The sequence below is a fragment of the Oncorhynchus masou genome, chromosome 27, assembly GCF_036934945.1.
Source record: "Oncorhynchus masou masou isolate Uvic2021 chromosome 27, UVic_Omas_1.1, whole genome shotgun sequence".
Taxonomy (NCBI): domain Eukaryota; kingdom Metazoa; phylum Chordata; class Actinopteri; order Salmoniformes; family Salmonidae; genus Oncorhynchus; species Oncorhynchus masou.
In genome coordinates this window covers 51489645-51511448 of record NC_088238.1, presented here as the reverse complement: position 1 = coordinate 51511448, position 21804 = coordinate 51489645, and the positions used below count along the sequence as shown (strand labels likewise).

At 42.2% G+C, this 21804-nt stretch overlaps 2 protein-coding genes across 2 annotated transcripts; one reads left to right on the top strand and one right to left on the bottom strand.

The window, feature by feature from the left end:
- Positions 1-1316: 1316 nt before the first annotated feature.
- elp5 (elongator acetyltransferase complex subunit 5) lies at positions 1317-3615 on the bottom strand. The gene is made up of 8 exons (XM_064940645.1): positions 3278-3615; positions 3119-3179; positions 2938-3018; positions 2617-2828; positions 2254-2429; positions 2059-2154; positions 1867-1967; positions 1317-1771 (listed from the first exon to the last, which is right to left on the bottom strand). Exons 1-8 carry the CDS (start codon positions 3330-3332, stop codon positions 1663-1665), a joined length of 891 nt encoding a protein of 296 aa, XP_064796717.1. The 5' UTR covers positions 3333-3615; the 3' UTR covers positions 1317-1662.
- Positions 3616-4278: 663 nt separating this feature from the next.
- LOC135516377 (PHD finger protein 23B-like) lies at positions 4279-9691 on the top strand. Its single transcript, XM_064940644.1, has 5 exons — positions 4279-4831; positions 6007-6038; positions 6172-6264; positions 6443-7076; positions 7682-9691. Exons 1-5 carry the CDS (start codon positions 4804-4806, stop codon positions 7873-7875), a joined length of 981 nt encoding a protein of 326 aa, XP_064796716.1. The 5' UTR covers positions 4279-4803; the 3' UTR covers positions 7876-9691.
- Positions 9692-21804: the final 12113 nt, after the last annotated feature.

Genomic DNA, 21804 nt, shown 5'->3' with positions numbered 1-21804 from the left:
AATTCGTTCCAGTCACAGGCAGCAGAGAACTGGAACGAAAGGCAGCCAAATGAGGTGTTGGCTTTTGGGATGATCAGTGAGATACACCTGCTGGAGCGCGTGCTACGGGTGGGTGTTGCCATCGTGACCAGTGAACTGAGATAAGGCGGAGCTTTACCTAGCATGGACTTGTAGATGACCTGGAGCCAGTGGGTCTGGCGATGAATATGTAGCGAGGGCCAGCCGACGAGAGCATACAGGTCGCAGTGGTGGGTTGTATAAGGTGCTTTAGTAACAAAACGGACAAAACTGCATCCAGTTTGCTGAGTAGAGTATTGGAAGCTATTTTGTAGATGACGTCGCCGAAGTCGAGGATCGGTAGGATAGTCAGTTTTACTAGGGTAGGTTTGGCGGCGTGAGTGAAGGAGGCTTTGTTGCGGAATAGAAAGCAATTCTAGATTTGATTTTAGATTGGAGATGTTTGATATGAGCCTGGAAGGAGAGTTTACAGTCTAGCCAGACACCTAGGTACTTATAGATGTCCACATATTCTAGGTCGGAACCATCCAGGGTGGTGATGCTAGTCGGGCGTGTGGGTGCAGGCAGCGAACGGTTGAAAAGCATGCATTTGGTTTTACTTGCGTTTAAGAGCAGTTGGAGGCCACGGAAGGAGTGTTGTATGGCATTGAAGCTAGTTTGGAGGTTAGATAGCAGTGTCCAAGGACGGGCCGGAAGTATACAGAATGGTGTCGTCTGCGTAGAGGTGGATCAGGGAATCACCCACAGCAACATCATGGATATATAGAGAAAAGAGTCGGCACGAGAATTGAACCCAGTGGCACCCCCAGAGACTGCCAGCATCCCCTCCGATTTGACACACTGAACTCTGATGATGACGTAGAAGTCCAGCCAAGCTATTCAAGTTTTATTCATGTATATTCATTGCTGACTACTCCATGCCAGTGGTGTTGTTGATTGTTTTTAGAGTAGACCAGGGCCAAGCTTTTATTGACCATTATTAAGTTGGTATACACTTGCATCGTTGAGGGCCATTACAAGTACTCAGTTGCTCCTTTAAAGGCCTAAAAGTAGCAACAAACTACAGGAACTATTTTATCATTATTCATAAGTCTATGTGAGTTCATGTGGCTAATGTGTTGGGTCTGACTAGACATGCGTAGAACCGAACAACAGACTCAAGCTCACACACCAGTGGTTTGCAGTAGAAACTGTAAGCATTCTGTAAAAAAAGGTGTCAATTTGAGACATTACAAATGTGATAGTATAGGGATTTTCATTACAAAAGAATAACTAAATTGTTAGAAAATATACAGACAAACTGCAAACCGTAGCCTTTATTTAAACAGAGACCTGTCGTAGGCTGTAGGCATCTGATCTCAGCGTCATTCTGTCCTCCGCTGAAATTTTCCTGAATTGATTGTTGTAACAAGCAATATATCTCCTATACTTACAGATTCCACCCTAATAAACTTCATCCACTGCAAAAACTGGCATTCGGTAAGCCTGGTATTTTGTTAAACTTTCATTTAAATCTCCCCTGGGAAAGTAAAATAAATATCTCAGGCAGGAACCCAGGCTATTATTGTAGTTTCCAGCATGTAAATGTCCAAAAGTGGCATTAACTGCAAGGAGCTGTGCTCTACATGGCTAGTAGCCTGTCCTCTAGACATCAAGGTCGTCATCAGGATCCTCCTGGTCATAATCATCATTGGCATCAGGCTCGTAAAGGATCCGTCCTGAACCGGTGCCTGGGTGCAGAAGTGCTGACTTCCTGGAAGAAGGCAAATGGGGAGAGTTCGATAAAACACCTCAGACAGTAGCAAGACAGCATGGATAGAAAAGGCATGGCAGAAAACAAAATCTCACTTCTCTTTACTGAAGACGAAGGGAAGCGGCAGTTTTTCTTTGGCCTCTCTCTGTGTATCAGACAGGCGCAGGTTAAAGGTCAGGTTGGCTGTCGGATCCACCTGGGGAAAACAAGAGAATAATATAATACCATTGGCTTTTTCCTTATCATTCTCACATTGTGCATGTCAGGAATCAATACAGGTGTGCTACCTCAGATTCGTCTGTATTCATCGGTGTGCTTCCAGGATGACTGCGTTTGCTCTGTATTGTAACTGTCAGGTCCTCATTGATGCTGAATATCTCCTCCTGTTAACAGACACACAACACTTCAATCAGCAGAAAATGGCTCAGACAGTTAAATTCTTCAATTCAAACCAGCAGCACTCCATGCTCCACTGCTCTTACATCTTGCATAAGCTTGCCCGACTTGGTGCGTCTTGTTATTTTGGCGAAGGCCCCTAGTCCTCTGGTCCCTGGGGCCACAGTGATGACTGAGGTAGCCAAGTGGCATATGCTTCCCACAGTGCCTCGCTGATGCAGGTCTGAGTGCAGCAGACCAATTACAGCTCTCACAACTCCACCTAAAGACGAGTGAATAAAGTGGAGCCTGAACTGAACCAGAGCCTAACAATTTCACTGACTTCAATGTACAACATGGCATCAATATAGATGCAATTGGAGAAACTTAGCTAACCTCTTTCTGCAGCGCTGAAATAAAACGGAGCTGGTCAAGTCAGAAAGACAGTGTTTATAAATACCATGACAAACCTTTTTTGAGAGCCTGAAGTTTCTGGCAGATAGCAGCAGGGTTGTGATGCCTCAAAATCCATGACAGAGAGTCAATGACAAGTGTCACTGCTTTGGCCTGAGGTGTTTGTTTGAGAAGAGTGCCGATGTCCTCTAGGGTAAACTGGTGGACCGTAAGCGGTGAATTACCGGTCCAGCCGAGAGGGTCAGGGTAGGCATTGTGAAAGTGCAGCCTATATTCAAAGTCGGGGAAAACACGAGCAAGTTAACGCTTGATCTCAAGAAATCTGCTTGTTGTGTTGACTCCCATCTAAAGGGAGTTTCTTATTTGTTTATAGTCACCTCTGTGTAGATGTTTTGTCTAGTCCATCATTGAGTTCCTCTTGACTAACTTCAAACCCCAAAACATGGACCACTTCTTCCCTGAAACACAATATATTGGTATGACATTAGCGCACAACAAACTAAATGAATACGAACTAGATAACAGCGGAAACGTTCATGTCACCGCTAAGTTATTTACCGTTTAAGTGCTGTATTGATGAAGCTTTTCAGGAGGTGTCGACCACAGTAATTCACAGAATCTGTCAAAGTAACGCAAAGGCAAAAAAAAGCAAGTCAGTTCGCTAATGTCTGTGGTTCTGAAAACAATGACGAGTTTACCATCAGCAAGTATATTTACCTTGTATCAAAATGAATCCTCCCGCTTCTGTTCCTTGCAAAACTTCCAACAACATATTAACGTTACAGGCTTCCTAGCTGCCCAGGTAGTTAGCTAACGTTGTAGCAAGAGTGTCGGTTATTACGTGTGATTCCTCTTCATCCGCCTTTAAATATTGATGCTGCCCTTCAAATTTGACGACAATTCTCATGACAAGCGTTTGTCAGCTGGACATAGATGAAACACCAAAATGTGCGTTTTGGAGAATAATGAAGTTGTACGATTTTATTCCATGTACAAGTCACGCAGCTCGTGCCAGGGAAAACTCAATGCTCCTTAAGCATCCGGTTTGTATCCCCTTTCGCGCTTGCGCCTGAGCATGATGCCGTTCTTGTCTATATTTTGGTCATGACATCATTAATGTAGTAAATTAAACTTGATTCTTACATGATTTATACAAGCCTGCCTGAAAGATAACCTTGAAATGCGCATAGTCTAACTGACTCAACAACCAAAAATACGTATCTAAGTTAACTCGTTGATACTACTTTATATATACCCCTCTGATGGTCACTGCAGGGGCCAAATGAAGGTTCTTCTGGTAGATGCAGAAATTTTGTTTTTCTTTGCGCATGTTTTCTGACATTGAAATTGATTCAGTAAGGGTCATTGTTAACTGTCAAAAGTTTAGAATTCTATTTGACCACATTTTCTTGCAGATAATGCTCGGAGAACAGGCATTACAATCTTAGTGAAACGACACTGTGGTCTTACTGAAATTGGATGGTGTGGTGGTTGTATTTGGTGCAATAAACCATTTTTTACATGTTTGCTTTACATACCACTGAGTTAGATACAAATAAACCTCAGGTAGGTGCAATGGCACATGGGTGGTGTAGTTTTAGGGATTTATCGTCCGTCCTCATTAAGAATAATATACACACATTAAACTACACTACCCATCAAAGCGCAGAGCTGTCACTGCGTTGTGGCAACCACAAGGGGCTTCTGCAATCAGTTGACATCGCTGATGGCTCGAGGAGGCGCGCAAGGGGCTAGACGGAGTAGATGTATATTTAGTTAAACTCTTGTCGATTGCGGCTCGTGTTATGGAACAACGTCAACTTCATCTAAAAAATATGTTACCTGAATGTTTTTGTCCTATACAATGGATGCACCTGCTGCAGTTTTTCTCCGGTGATTTAGCTCGTTAGTTAACTAAAGTAGTTTTATTGCCAGGATTATGTATGCAATAGCTGCTGTGACGAAGAAATTAGCAATTAGCTAGCTAGCTATTTTGTTAATCGGGCTAATCGGAATTATTGTTGCATTTTTTTTGTTGGTTAGCCCGGTACCTTGCCGGCTAAGCTATCCAGAAAACAAGCCAAAAAACTCCAATAAATTCGCTTGTCTTCGAAGAGTGGTGTTGACTACTCCGTTCTTGGCTAGGGCTTCTCCCGCACAGTCAGTAGTCAAGTCAGGAGAAAAGCACAGACGCTGTTAGCTACCAGGTAGCTACCATCACGGGCCTTGTTGCTGAGGCGACAATGCTTGAAATAATGTCTGAACACCAAGGTACGTTTAAAAGTGTCAATTCACATAGTACATTTATATTGAGTTCATTGCTAGTTGGCAGACATTCTCGGTTTTGTTAAAAATCCTCCTTCAGTGAAGCAACTGTTGGTTTTTCAATCGCCATGCTAGTTGGCTAGCGAACTAACGCTATCCAACGTTAACATTACCTGGCAGTTTACTAGTTAGCGAAGTTTGTTACATCTCTACTAACAGTCGAGAACGTCAATTAGCTTGCATAGTTATATATACATAGTTAACTTTTTTATGTAGTAACGATAACTATATATATATATATATATATATATATATATATGCTACTGTACCTAGTTAGCACATGTTTGTTAACTAACCATGCCATTGGTAGCTAATGGTATGTTAACCGCTGGCTAGCTAACTAGAAGTTTGTGCTAAGCAAATGGAGCCATAATGTCTGTTGCTTTGCCAGCAAGCTAACGTTAACATGTCTTGAATAGCTAACGTTAGTTAGCTAGCAAACAGTGCTCGTTGGTTAACAAGCTACTGTAACTAGTTAGCCAAATGCTGTTAGCTACCTAGCCATGTTCAAAATTCGGGAGGCTCCCACGCAATCGCAGCCGTAAGCTAATGTTGGCTCACAATGCATGTTTCACGTTTGTTAACGAGCTACTGTTACCCAACATAGCCAACCATGGATAACTTAAACCGTATTCACTTTGCGTCGCCCGTTAGTAGAAACTACCACGACAACGTTGTTGGCGGTAGTTGGCAAGTTTGTGAGCAGAGAAGGTATTCACTCATTTTTAGAACACTAAACGCCAGCTAGCTAAAAAGGCAGTACGTTATCCTTGCTGACTGACGTTGCAGCACGAGGCTAGACATCAATTTAGCTAGTTTGCTACTTTTAGAATAGAATGCCCCTCTGCTACGTTAGGTTGCAGATTTGGCGTTTTGAATCATTGCCTGGTTGTTGTTTCATTGCATGCTTCATTGCTAATGTTAGCTAGTTATCGCTATATTCTCTAGAATAGATGCATCGCAAGGCCGAACAAAAATAGACCAACAGCAAGCTAGCAGCTAACAATACTTCACTGCCGATGGATTAGTGGAGATAATGAAGTATTTGTTTTTATACGTAAAGATTTTGTTTACAAATCTGAACAGATTATAGTATAGTAATGTTGTTTTCTTCCACACAGATTCGTTATTGAAGTGCAAAACGGATACTCTGGTAAATAGACTTCTGATGTGACGTTTACTTTAATCCCCCCTTCTGGTCCTGTTCACAATTTTTTTGGGTGTTGTATGCATGACTTATTAGCTTGGTTAATTTGTGTGAATGCCATTGTTTTTTATCTCTTTAGCCTCCAGAGAGGAGAAAGAGGACCGTAGAAGACTTTAACAAGTTCTGCAACTTTGTCTTGGCATATGCAGGCTATATCCCCAATCCTAAAGAGGTAGGATAACTAGGCACACCAGGACATCAAGTTACTCCATTATTGATGGTGTGTGTGTCTTTTTATAGGGTTTGAGAACTTACCACATTTTTAAACAACATTTATGACACTGCATCAATTATTGTTTGTCCTGTACTGTTTTCTTTATTTTTCTTCTGCTACACTTGTGGCTCTGTAGGAAGGTCCATGGTCGCCAGCGTCCTCCAGCTCCCCACACAGCTCAGGGGCGTCAGGGGAAAGCGGGGGTGGTGGTGAAGGAGGCGGCGGCAGCTCCTTGGGGGCCAGCTGGGGAGACGGCGGCAACGACCTACACACCATCCACACGTTTGTCCGCAAGGCCCGCGCCAACAAGGGCAAGAGTATGCGCCGGATGCACTCCGACAGCTCCCTGCTGGACAAGATGCGCCTGAAAGACTCCCTGTACGACAGCCAGGCAGGCAGCAAGGCAGAGCGCAAGAAGGACAAAAAGCTAAAAAAGTTGTCGATGGGTTCTGCCATTTGCGGCGGGGGTGAAAGCGGGAGTAGTGGCGGGGAGAAGAGGGCCCGTATCAAGCGCAGCAAAAACCCTAAGCAGGCCAAATCCCTCAAAAAGCTTAAGAGCTCGGCCACCCAAAGTGAGACAGACTCTGAGACGGGCCATGCCCATCCCGGGGAGCGCCTGGTCCGAGATGACCTGACAGGGCACGGGGTCTCCTCGCCAGGAATGCAGGGGCTGGCTAAGATTCAGGTGGAGGAGTCCAACCGGGAGGCAGAAATGAGCTCGAGTGAAGGCGAGACCTGGATTGCTGATGAGGACATCATGGTGGAGTCGGGTAAGTCATTTCATACTGACCACGCCGTGGACAAGTTGTAAACGCGAGTGCAGTAATCTCACACAAGATGCATCACTTCAGTGTCAGTCTATGGCTGCAGTGATGGCTGGTAATATGCTTGGCATGTATTTCATCAATGTTAATGCACTGATCTGTTCCGTGAGTTCTAAACCAGAGGCTCAAACCTGGGGTGTGTTCAGCAGGACACAATGTTTTGTATGCTTCAGATAAATAAATAAAAAATGTTATGTTGAACAAGCATGCCTCTCTGACATGTAGAATAAGGAGTCACGTCAGGGGAAACATTGTATTTAATGAGAAACAACTTGGTAACAATTGGTACTTTCTGGAGCTTGAGTAATCATGTAACCAATAAATAATGAATGGATAATAACTATGTAATTACTGTTTTCATGTAGTTTCTAAGTAAATAAGTAATTAGGGGCCCATAAAATAAAACCTCAACAAAAAAAACTGTTGAAGTTCCTCTTCTCTTTGAAAACATTTGCCCCTGTTAGGTGCCCACTGAACCCAATGCTACTTGTCCCCCCACTATGATATGCCCCCTCTTACCTCTTTTTTTCTCTCCCTCCTTCCTCACACAGGTGATGACTCTTGGGACTTAATCACCTGTTACTGCGGCAAGCCGTTTGCGGGGCGACCCATGATCGAGTGCAACCAGTGCGGCGTGTGGGTCCATCTGTCGTGCGCCAAGATCAAGAAGTCCAACGTCCCTGACATCTTTTACTGCCACAAGTGCAGGGACACTCGACGGTCGGGGCAAAAGAAAGATCCCTAAACAGTGAGGGGGTGGGAGGGACTATATCCCTCCTATATCCCTTTTCAATCTACCCTATTTTCTGTGTTCCACTACAACATCCATGTTCTTTTCTGCGATGCCTGCAGCTGATTGTTAATCCTCACCTGGACAGCAACTGTATCGTTAGTTTTCTAGGTGTTATTTTTTTGACAATCACTATCCTCACTTATTCATGTAGGTTCTTTGTCACTTTCTGCCTTTGTGAAAACTGGGCTAAAACAGGAAGACATTGGGGGGAGATCTCTTTATCTGTAACATACAAATAGATTTGCTTCTCTTGCTCAGTATTCATACTAAATTGAGATTTTTTTCATTGGAATGTTAGACTGCCAAACAGATATCCATCTCCTGGTTTTCAAGTTAAGGTCATAGCATAAGGTGCATGACAAGTTATAGAGAATTATTTATTTAGGACATTGATGGACAACTTTTCTGTCTGTCAACGTTCAAGGAAAAAAGCTAGTATTTTATAATGGTACATGAACTATTGTGAGACCCTCTGCAACCAGTAATCAATGCAATGCGACTGCTACACCATGACACAGGCACAACCCCCTTCTTTCTCTGAAAAGAAAACGGATACTCCTGATTATTTTTGTCCTCAAGTTTCTCTTTTTAGTGTTAGAAGGGCAGCTCTCGTTTTATTTGATTGTTTTTATAGCTACTTTTTTCTCGTGTAAGCTTTCGATTTGCGATTGTTTATGAATTTCTTTGTCTAATATAACACTCAGTACCTTATCACTGAGTGTTAAGCCCCTATGAGATGTCTCTCATTGGATATTTTCAGATTCTAACAAATACCAGATCAAATCTGAAATGTTGAATCTATTCCATTGACATATGCAAAGACAGTTGGTGCGACAAAAGTACACGTTTTAAAAGGCGAGCCCAAACCAAACACCCCTTTTGAGGTGTTATTTTTCATTGGAAAGTTAATTTCTTTAGTTTCAGCAACTGCTAAGAGCCTGTAACTCATAAACTGAGGGCTGTGCCGTAAAGTGTTTTTGATGCAGCCCATATCCAGAAGTATTTATTGATTTATTCGCCCTTTCTGTTTTTTGTCAACAGACATCTGCTACAGCACAGCTTCATAACTTTGAGTTCCCTCAGCATGACAATGGCGTCCTATGACTGCCCTTTTGGTTATGGTTTGACATGGCTACAGCCTTCAAATTCAATCTATAATGCTTGTTTTGTTTTTTTATTTACATTTTGTGTGTATGTTGTTTTTCATCAAGATACTTCTGGTTTGGAAATATGTCATTGTTGTGAACTGTCGTGGTGGGAAAGTTGGAGAATCGTCGCTTTACCTTGTCGAAGTGGCTCTAACATCTTTTTGCATGAATGGTTGTAAAACGTTTTTTTTTGTTTTTTTTTCATGTTATTGTTTTTTGGTTAACTTTTCAGAAAATGCTGGTTGACATAGCTCCCTAATCAGAATAGCATACAAATCTCTTCCACTCATGATCTTCTCATTCGAAAAACAACGTTGACTGTTTGTAGTGTACAGAAAAATCAGTTGATATCGGAGTCGTGGACTCGTGGCAGTTTATGTTGGTAGGTTTTACCTGTTTTTGTTGGTGGGAGAGTCATGTTTAGTCCCCATAAAGCAAATGCACTCTCACCACCATCTTTCCCTTCGATTTTCTGTATATACCCTGTTCTTCGATGACTGTACATATGTGAAAGTGAAAAGAGAGGGGAAAAGAGCCAAGCAAATGCTATATTTTCGGCATCTGATATTGTTTTTCTTTAACTGTAGCTTGAAAAATAAAAATGTTTCTTTTTTGGGGGAGCACCTGTGTTGTATCTTATCTTTCCAATATATGCAAAGTAGATTAATAAGTAAGGAATGCATTTTATTGAAGTAAGGCACACATGATGTTTGTCATTGTACATACATACAGAACCACTAGAGGGGGATGAGTCCCAAACATCTAAGCAGGTTAGTACACTAGTACAGCATCTTAAATATAAATAAATAGTTATAACATATTTGTGGGAGTGCATCTTTACAAAACAACCAACTAATTGGATTTGGATTGACTGTAAGACAGTAAAGTTAGTATTGGATGAGACTGAAGGGGTTGGAAGCTGTTATTGTTGCTCCTTCATTCAGCCTTCTGGTTCATCCTGCAAGACAAACGGATACACATTAGCTGGTTCACATTCTAGACAAACATCCTAATAAACAGATGGTCAGGCTATCCCTCCTTGTTCTGTGCTCTCACCTTTCTGCTACGCTGGTTGGTCATAAGGCCGCTTCCAATAGAATCCAGAGGAACTGTTGCCTTCCTCCTGGAGTGACGGGAAGAGAAAGATCTTACATAACTCAGACTGGACTTGTTTCTTAGGTAGTTAAGGTGATGCAAGTACACAGCACTAATATAGCGCTACGACGTTACACTATTACATCAGCGGATACTCCTTGTCTCAACGTTGTTACATCATCGCCCACTGCTCCATTCTCTCACCTCTTGTCCTTGGGTTTGCGACGGTGGTGGTTGTGATGATGGACAGAGATGCGTTCCACAGGGGTGGGGATGCGTTCCCCGGAGGTGGATATGCGTTCCAAAGGGGCGAGGAAGGTGGCAGACTGGAAACGACGTTCTTCCCAATCCCGGGTCATCTCCCCGGCGTCTCCGGGTGGCGAAAGGTTGGCGAGGTCAGAGACCTCAGACAGGTGTGGGAAGAACTCTTGGTCCAGCCAATTGACGTCCTGTGGACATGGAGGGGAGGTTATGACAATGCAGTTCGTATAAAATGACCAATCTGTATTTATTTGAAACCTTGTTATTTTCATTGAAGTAGATGCACCAGTCACACAAAAGAGCAACTATCTCTGAAAGCAATACAAGAATGGTATCATGGTGTTTCCAAGATGTAGGATATTTTTTGCCACTATCCATGTTTAAACTGCTTAAGAAATTCCACTGAGCATGTGTAACTTCCTTACCCGTTTCTGTCTCAGCATATCAGGCAGCAGGAAGGCAGACAAGTCTCCCAACATCAGGTAAAGTCCCAGGACAGCTAACACACACCTTGAGTAAAGCATCTGTATGGCAGACAGAAAATATAATATTTTAGACATTCATCAGTTTATTAGATGATGATCATCGTTCTTTTGTTGACTTGATGTGTTGCGAAAATACTGAAGTAGCTCAAATTCTGATACCACACAAAAACGTTCTCGTGAAAAAAACGCATGTAAAGATTTTCCACAATGTCAATGGAAGAGTGCAACCAAATATGTACTCACCTTAAGACTTATCTGTTCTGTGAAGATAGTTGGTGCAAATGATTTAGTTCCTCTGGGTTGTTGGCTTCTGACTTCTCTGCAGACTGCTGGTGTTAAGGGTATTTGTAGGCATGCGGTAGGGGTGGGTTTATATTGGAGTAGGATGAAGGGGGGTGTGTGGGAGACTATGGGACTTCAGACGTGACAATTATATCTCATATATCTCATGCCCGGCCTCGCCATGGCTGAACTTGGGGTCAAAGCTTTTAGGCGGTTCAGGACTTTAGTTAATTGCACATACGCGCACCAACATGCACGCATATGTACACACACGCATGCACACACTCATACTCATACACACACACCACTCCACCACTTCCACCCTCCACCTTCCTCTGGACTAAGGAAGAAAGATGAGGTAATGATTAGGCCATCATTGGGGATGGGATGCTACAGTTCATTGTTTACACTAGTTCCAACTGGTTCAGACTGGTTTTCATCTGTTTGTGCTTATCGAGATAAGATTGGTAAAGATGTCATGTTTTCTTTATATCCTTATCTGCATATCTTATATTTCACAAAGGGAAGACATTAGAAAGGACATCTTCATCTTGACATAATACAGTACTCTGAACAACTGTAGGCTATTGGATTTTCCTGTGTTATCTTTACTATAGGATACTATATGATAATAGTGTTCTGAGGGACATGAATCATCGAGATCTATCAATCACTTGTAGATTTCTCCATCTTAGACTTACACATAAGCCATCACCTGGTCAGTACTTTGAGAAGACAGACGGACAGACAGACACAGTGAGTGATAGCATCAGATCAGATGGATGTCTATGCTGTGTGTGTGGCCAACTGGAAAACCTGACTACCTCGTCTCGCCTAATTTCAGCATTGGATTGCGACCTCCAACCACCCACACACTCTGTCCATACACACAGAGGAGTATGAAACAAAGGGAAGACAGTGAAGGAGGGAGGGAAGGACAGAAGGAGATGGAGGTTGGGGGTCTAAGGGCCTTGCATGGAGTGTATGCGTGGTCTGACACGTTTTCACTTTTCCTCTTTTCCCGCCCATGTCTTAATTATTTCTATTTCGGGACCAATACAAATAACCTAACGTAGAGCCATGCTGATAGATCTCCATGCAAAAAAATCAACTGACGGGGCTGAATGTGGCCCTGCTAGGCCCGCCCGGGAGTCTGTCAACAGGGGCAGAGACTAGATAGGCAGCACTGATTACCTTAATTATCACAGAGCTATGGAGACACAACTCGTGGTACCGCTGGTCATTACCAGTGTGTGTTTGTGTGTGCGTGTGCGGTCGACTCATTCTAGACTCCTCCACCCAAATGTGTGCGATTGTGTGTGTGTTTAACTGTAAGTATGTGTGTGTGTGGCCAGCATGACGCCCCCCTGCTTCCCCACACCCGGCTGCCCTATAAGTATCCAGGATGACGGTGTGTGCAAAATTTAGAACAAGAGCTGATAAATCACAATGCGAAATTGTGGTTTAGGAGTTCTCCCCCTGAATTTAAAAAATCGTTTAATAATGTATTTCCTGAAATCCTACTCAGTTTGACATTACTTATTATGCCTCTCTTGAGGAGTATTTTGAGGGGTATATGGACAGGTATTTTGAGGAGTATCTGAATGGGTATTTTGAAAACAGTATAAGTGGAAGAATAAGTGGAAGGCCACCCTCCAAACAGATTTATTTTTCTGATAACAGTTAACTTCCTGCATTTCAAGACATTTTGCCTTAGGGCAGAAAAAAAAGCAGTTTTGTAATGCTATTCCACACATTTTGTCATGAGTCAGAGAAAATGTTGCCGCTTTAAAGCTAATTTCATGCATTTCTATTTTCTACACATTTTGCCATTTTTTTGTTTCTGTTTTATAGCTCATCTCATACTATTTTTTCAACATTTTCAATGAGGATAAGAGAAAATGTTGCAGTTTTAAATTAATTTTCCTGCTACCCTTCACATTTCGACATGGGGCTGAGAGTTTGAAAGTAATTGTCCAGTGAAAGTCTCACTTTTAAAAGTTAATATTCTGTTGTTATTATGTTGTTGATTCATCCTAAACAAAAATCATTGCTATTTCCTAATAGAGGATGATGTAATCCTCCTGAGGAGGATGAGCTGGCTAATCAGCGGTCTACTCACATTAATAGTTTTAATGACTGGTATAAGGCCACACCATTCTGTTGTTGGGGTACACCCACACCCTTCCAACACAGAAAAGCTGCTTTTTAACATGCTTAATAAACACATTTGTAAGGAAAACTATTTCATATATATTGTAATTAATTATAGGTAGTATTTCATAGATATCTGGAAACAGTGCACAGTTACTTTAAAGGTTGACGTTTTAAACTGTATAATTGATCAATACACGATCATACCAAGTCATTTCATGCTTACAACAAAACAAATGGATGAATATGATATGAGTCAACACAGTTACTGGCTAGCTACATTCAGCTTAGCTAACAAACTAGCTACACCATGACCGGAATGACACATCAATGAATCACCAAAGGCACACCCCATTTCTATTTGAAAATTGAGAAAGAGCAGGTAATGGACTGTTTTTCGTGCCCAATGTCAACCATTGAAGCTAATTTCATGCATTTTGACATTGCTTATGACGTGTTCATAAACTATCTGGGGGCCCCTGTATAAGGGCACAAGGCAAGACCCAGATGTGGACACGGTAGGCAGATGGTTTGAGTCTTTGATATTTATTATTAACCAAAAGGGGTAGGCAACAGAATGGTCGTGGACAGGAAAAAGGTCAAAACCAGTTCAGAGTCCAGGAGGTACAGAGTGGCAGGCAGGCTCGAGGTCAAGGCAGGCAGAATGGTCAGGCAGGCAGGTACAGAGTCCAGAAACAGGCAAGGGTCAAAACCGGGAGGACTAGCAAAAATAGAATAGAAAAAGAAGGAACACGGGAAAAACACGCTCGTTGACTTGAACATACAAGACGAACTGGCACAGGGAGACAGGAAACACAGGGATAAATACACCGGGGGAAATGAGCGACACCTGGAGGGGGTGGAGACAATTACAAGGACAGGTGAAACAGATCAGGGCGTGACACCCCAACATCCACGGGGACCCCAACCCCCCAAAAATAAATATATATGTATATATATATATATATATATATTTCTACAGTGCCTTAAGTATTCATACCCCTTCACTTATTCAAGATTTTGTTGTTGATTAAATTGATTAAATATAAAAACATTTTACCAATCTACACACAATACCCCACAATGACAAAGTGAAAATGTAGCCATTTTTGCAAATTTATTGAAAATGAAATATAGAAACATCTCATTTACATGTGTCAATACACGTTAGAATCACCTTTGGCAGCGATTACAGCTGTGAGTCTTTCAAATCAATCAAATCAAATCATATTTGTCACATCTGCCGAATACAAAAGGTATAGACCTTACTGTGAAATGCTTACTTACAAGCACTTAACCAACAATGCAGCCAGTCAGGATGCTCTCGATGGTGCAGTTGTAGAACTTTTGATGATCTGAGGACCACTGGCAAATCCTTTCAGTCTCCTGAGGGGAAATGGGCATTGTCATGCCCTCTTCACAACTGTCTTGATGTGTTTGGACCATGATAGTTTGTTGATAATGTGGACACCAAGGAACTTGAAGGGTAAGTCTCTTCTGGGTAAGTCTCTAAGAGCTTTGCATACCTGGATTGTACAATATTTGCACATTATTATTTTCATTTCTAAGATTTTCAAGCCTATTTAAATCAAAACTGTAACTAGGCCACTCATCAGGAACGTTCAATGTCGTCTTGGTAAGCAACTCCAGTGTATATTTGCCCTTGTGTTTTAGGTTATTGTCCTGCTGAAAGGTAATTTGTCTCCCAGTGTCTGTTGGAATGCAAACTGAATCTGGTTTTCCTCTAGGACTTTGCCTGTGCTTTGCTCTATTCTGTTTCTTTTTATCCTAAAAAACTCCCTAGTCGTTGCAGATGACAAGCATACCATAACATGATGCAGCCACCACCATGCTTGAAAATATGAAGAGTGGTACTCAGTGATGTGTTGTGTTGGATTTTCTTCAAACGTAATGCTTTGTATTCAGGACATGAAGTTAATTTATTTGCCACATTTATTGCAGTTTTACTTTAGTGCCTTATTGCAAACAGGATGCATGTTTTGGAATATTTTTCTTCTTTACTTTCTTCTTTCTTTTCACTCTGTCATTTTGGCTAATATTGTGGAGTAACTACAATGTTCTTGATTCATCATTAGCTTTCTCCTATCACAGCCATTAAACTCTGTAACTGTTTTAAAGTCAACATTGGCCTCATGGTGAAATCCCTGAGCGGTTTCCTTTCTTTCCGGCAACTGAGTTATGAAGGACGTCTGTATCTTTGTAGTGACTGGGTCTATTGATACATCATCCAAAGTGTAACTTGGACAGTCGTGAAGAGGGCACGACAAAGCCTCAGGAGACTGAAAAGATTTATTATGGGTCCTCCGATTCTCAAAAGGTTCTACAGCTGCACCATCGAGAGCATCCTGACTGGTTACATCAAAGCCTGGAATGGCAACTGCTCGGCCTCCGATCGCAAGGCACTACAGAGGGTAGTGTAGTGTGTACGGTCCAGTACATCACTGGGGCCAAGCTTCCTGCCACCCAGGACCTCTATACCAGGCAGTGTCAGAAGAAGGCCCTAAAAATTGTCAAAGACTCCAGCCACCCTAGTAATAGACTGTTTTCTCCGCACGGCAAGCGGTACCGGAGCGCCAAGTCTATGTCCAAATGGCTTCTTTTTGTAACAGTATTTTTATTGGAATTTCACCATTTTCACCCATATTAAGAGATACAACAACAGAGACAAAGCAACAAAAAAACAGCACTCACTTACACATAACTATATACACTGCTCAAAAAAATAAAGGGAACACTTAAACAACACAATGTAACTCCAAGTCAATCACACTTCTGTGAAATCAAACTGTCCACTTAGGAAGCAACACTGATTGACAATAAATTTCACATGCTGTTGTGCAAATGGAATAGACAACAGGTGGATATTATAGGCAATTAGCAAGACACCCCCAATAAAGTAGTGGTTCTGCAGGTGGTGACCACAGACCCCTTCTCAGTTCCTATGCTTCCTGGCTGATGTTTTGGTCACTTTTGAATGCTGGCGGTGCTTTCACTCTAGTGGTAGCATGAGACGGAGTCTACAACCCACACAAGTGCCTCAGGTAGTGCAGCTCATCCAGGATGTCACATCAATGCGAGCTGTGGCAAGAAGGTTTGCTGTGTCTGTCAGCGTAGTGTCCAGAGCATGGAGGCGCTACCAGGAGACAGGCCAGTACATCAGGAGACGTGGAGGAGGCCGTAGGAGGGCAACAACCCAGCAGCAGGACCGCTACCTCCGCCTTTGTGCAAGGAGGAGCACTGCCAGAGCCCTGCAAAATGACCTCCAGCAGGCCACAAATGTGCATGTGTCTGCTCAAACGGTCAGAAACAGACTCCATGAGGGTGGTATGAGGGCCTGACGTCCACAGGTGGGGGTTGTGCTTACAGCCCAACATCGTGCAGGACGTTTGGCATTTGCCAGAGAACACCAAGATTGGCAAATTCGCCACTGGCGCCCTGTGCTCTTCACATATGAAAGCAGGTTCACACTGTGACAGATGTGACAGTCTGGAGATGCCGTGGAGAAAGTTCTGCTGCCTGCAACATCCTTTAGCATGACCGGTTTGGCGGTGGGTCAGTAATGGTGTGGGGTGGCATTTCTTTGTGGGGCCGCACAGCCCTTCATGTGCTCACCAGAGGTAGCCTGACTGCCATTAGGTACCGAGATGAGATCCTCAGACCCCTTGTGAGACCATATGGTGGTGCGGTTGGCCATGGGTTCCTCCGAATGCAAGACAATGCTAGACCTCATGTGGCTGGAGTGTGTCAGCAGTTCCTGCAAGAGGAAGGCATTGATGCTATGGACTGGCCCACCCATTCCCCAGACCTGAATCCAATTGAGCACATCTGGGACATCATGTCTCGCTCCATCCACCAACACCACGTTGCACCACAGAATGTCCAGGAGTTGGTGGATGCTTTAGTCCAGATCTGAGAGGAGATCCCTCAGGAGACCATCCGCCACCTCATCAGGAGCATGCCCAGGCGTTGTAGGGAGGTCATACAGGCACGTGGAGGCCACACACACTACTGAGCCTCATTTTGACTTGTTTTAAGGACATTACATCAAAGTTGGATCAGCCTGTAGTGTGGTTTTCCACTTTAATTTAATCCAGACCTCCATGGGTTGATAAATTAGATTTCCATTGATAATTTTTGTGTGATTTTGTTTGCAGCACATTCAACTATGGAAAGAAAAAAGTATTTAATAAGAATATTTAATTCATTCAGATCTAGGATGTGTTATTTTAGTGTTCCCTTTATTTTTTTGAGCTGTGTACATACATACATACATACACACACACACACACACACACACACACACACACACACCATTTTCCTCTTCCCGCTCGGCACTTCTCTCACCCCATCCCCATCATTGCGTCTCTCAATACATACATTTTAAACAAATTTACAAACAGAAATTAAACAAAAAAGCTCAGTTTAAACCGAGAAGTTAGGTTCCACACATGGAACGTACAGTGTAATTCTGAAATACATAGATCACCACCATTCTAAGAGAATCCTTGCAGCATAATAGCTGATACCTCAGGTTCTAGGTAATTTAGATAAGGTTCCCATAGTTTGTAGAACTGATCTGTTTTAGAATGCAATGTACATGTCAGATATTCCAGAGGCACCCATTCAAAAAGTATCTTATGCCAATCTTTAATAGAAGGAACCTTATCACTAATCCACTGTAAAAGTGGATTTTTCCTCGCTGCAAAGGTAAGGATGTTGTAAAGCCTCCTCTTACCCACAGAAGTGAGTTCTGCCGAGTATGGTTCTCAATCAGAGGAAGCTGTCAATTGTTGTCCCTGATTGAGAATTATACTTAGGTAGCCTGGGTTTCACTTTTGAGTGGTGGGTGTTTGTTTTCCGTGTGTGTGTTTGTTTGCCAAACGGTACTGTTTCGGTTTCGTTCGTTTCACATTTATTGTTTTGTAGTGTTCAATTTATGTCTTTAAATAAACGTTATGGACACTTACCACGCTGCCACTTACCATTGGTCCTCCGATCCTTCTCGCTTCTCCTCCTCAGAAGAGGAGGAGGAATGCCGTTACACTGGGTCCAATTCTAGATCAACCCCTAGGATCTTTTCAATTTCTTGCAGACCACCTGACCAGTATCTTTGTATGTTGGTACATGACCATAAACAATGTGTTAGGGTGCCTGTATCAGTTTTGCATTTAAGACACTGAGGAGAAGAGGAAGAGGGGCTAAAAGCATGTCTGCGATTTGGGGATATATGCAATCTGTGTATTATTCTTAATTGGATTGCTCTAGTACGATTACAGATAGATAGTGTTTTTTCATATCTCCAAATGTCCTCCCACATCTCTTCGTCAATAGTAACAGACAATTATTTCTCCCACACTTGTTTCACCCTCTGTGTGTTGACAGCAGAAAAGGACCTTAAAGCATCATAAAACAGACTTACAGACATTTTCCTTTGTGGGGGAAAAAAAGCATTCTTTCAATGACAGGCATATCAGGGTTACCAATGAAGGTGGTGCTCTTCAGAATATAATGTGTTACTTTGTAGGAAGCGGAAAATGTCCTGCTTTGGGAGTCAACCATCTGCTCAAATGACAATAAAATCTTATCAGCAAATAAGTCATTTAGTCTGTGTATACCCTTATTAAGCCAAAAGTGAAAGCTAGCATCCAGCAATCCTCGACCAAAATATGGGTTGTTAACAATAAGAGCAGAGGTTAGTTTGGACCTTCCCAGGAAGCGTTGAACTGACCTCCATACTTTAAGTGTGTTAAGTGTAATGGGATTATTGCAGTGATCTTCTACAGACTTGAAACTTCTGAAAAATAAAAGATCCTGTAAGGGGTATTATGAAAAAGAAGTTTCAATGTCTAACCAAACAGAGGAGTCATAGTTTGTGATCCAGTCAGAAATATAACAAAGGTGGGCACACCATTGATAGAACCTGATATTGGGCAGGTCCAAGCCGCCCATAGAACTTGGCAGCTGCAATAGTGCCATCTTAAGAGTTGGCTTGCGTTTACTCCATATACAGGAACTTAGCCATCCATTTACATCCTTTATTACCTTATTGGAGAGTAATACTGGGATAATTTGGATTGGGTAAAGTAGTCTAGGTAAAATGTTCATTTTCAAGAGGGATATTCTACCCAACCAAGAAATTGGGAGAGAGTTCCAGCGCTCCAGAGCCTGTCTTATTGTATCAAACAAGGGAACAAAATTGGCTTTGTACATTTGCTGGAATTTAGGAGTTACAAATATACCCAGATACATAAAACCTGAGGGAGACCATTTAAAAGGGAAGGGGGAGAGGTATTAGACACAGAGTGAAGGTTACCAAGTGGCATAGCCTCTGATTTAGTTAAGTTAATCTTGTAGCCTGAGAATTCGCTGAATAATTCAATAATATTAATAAGAGATGTAATTGAAGTCTCAGGACTAGAAATGAATATCAGGACATAATCAGCATACAAGCTTATTTTATGGTGAACATCACCAATGAGCAGCCCCTGTATAGCAGGCGTTACCCTGATGGCCTCGGCCAGTGGTTCCATAACGAGTGCAAAGAGGAGAGGGGACAAAGGACAGCCCTGTCTGGTACCTCTGTATATAGAGAAGCTTTTTGACCTTAGCCCATTAGTAAGAACAGCAGCCTGAGGATCATCATATAAAAATTTCACCCATTTTATAAAGTTGTCCCCTAGACCAAATTGATTTGGAGCAAAGAATAGGTAAGACCACTCCACACGATCAAATGCTTTCTCAGCATCGAGGGAGAGCACAAGACCATCCACAGCACTTTGTTGGTAGGCTTGAATTACATTAAGAAGCTGCCTGACATTGTTGCATGACTTACGGCCCTTAATGAAGCCAGTTTGGTCTCCTTTCACAATTAGTGGCAGTGAGTCCTCTAATCTTGTGGCTAAAATTTTAGAAAGCCATTTTCTATCCACATTCCGAAGGGAAATTGGTCTGTAGGAGGAACAAGACTGGACATTTTCCCTTTTTGAGAATAAGTGAATGCTGGCTTCTCTCAGCGTTTGAGGGAGCTGGTCATTTGAAAATGAGTGGTTAAACATATCACGCAATGGCTCAAGGATCAGGCCATGGAACTCTTTATAGAACTCACTACAAAACCCGTCTGGTCCTGGGGCCTTACCATTTTGCAAATTCTTAATTGCGAACATTATCTCTTCCTCAGTAATAGGGGCATTAAGGAGAGACCTCTGTTCTTCGGAGATAGTAGGGAGCTCAATCTTAGAAAAGAAGGTCTCCATTAATTTGGGTGAATCATTTGGCAGTTCTGAGGCATAAAGGTTTGCATAAAATTTCTTAAATGAGTCATTTATAAATTTATTTTCATATAATTGATTGCCATCAGAATCGGTAATAGTGGCAATTGACTGAGAGTCAGCTCTCTTTTTAGCTAGGTATGCCAAGTACTTTCCTGGCTTATCACCATGTTCATATAGCTTTTGCTTGACAAATCTCATTTTCTTTTCAGTGTCCTGTTTTAGGAGAGAGAGTCCTACATTGATCTAAGGACTGATATTTAGTAGAGCAGGAGTGGGAGTTTTAATGTAGTCCTTCTCTTTAGTTCCTAATTCACCCTCTAACATTTTTTGCTTTTCACACTTTTTCCGTCTCTTAGTGGCTGTGTATGATATAATCAGACCCCTGGCATACGCTTTACAGGTTTCCCAAAGGAGCAAGGGGTTATCTGTTGATTGAGAGTTAATAGAGAAGAATTCTTTAAACTCTAATAAAATATGATGTGAATGTATGGTCTTTAAGAATGGTGGTATTCAACCTCCAATGTCTTGACTGATTGAATGCCCCGTTTTATGTCCAGGATCACCTCAGCATGATCAGATATGACTATGCTTCCTATCCTCGCGGATAAAACAGACTGAAAAGACGTCCTGGGCATAAAAAGGAATCTATTCTAGTCTGACATCCATGAGGTGCAGAGAAAAAAGTGAACTCTCTGTTGGAGGGATGAAAAGTTCTCCAAACATCAGCATACCCCCAGATCTTCACAAATAGCTTTAAGTGACTTAGCTTGAGGAGAGTGAAGCTATACCGCTGGGAAACCTATCAATAAGGGGGTTCAACAAACAATTAAAATCTCCTGCAACCACTGCAGTGTCTGAGTTTAATTCTGAAAAGTCAAGAAATACCTTAGTGAGGAAATCAGGGGGGTGGGCAGGGGGGAAGTAAATATTAATTATGGAAACGTTCTGCCCTTGTAAAGTACCATTTAATTATAACAAAGCGACCAAATTGATCTTTCACACAATTCAAGGCCTTAAGTGGTGTAAATGATGAGAAAAACACTTGACCAAACCCCCTTGTTGTAATTTCAGATGCTCCTTATCATCCAAATGAGTTTCTTGCAACAGGGCGATATCAATATTGTCTTTTTTCAAAAAAGACAGAACCTTCTTCCTTTTAATGGG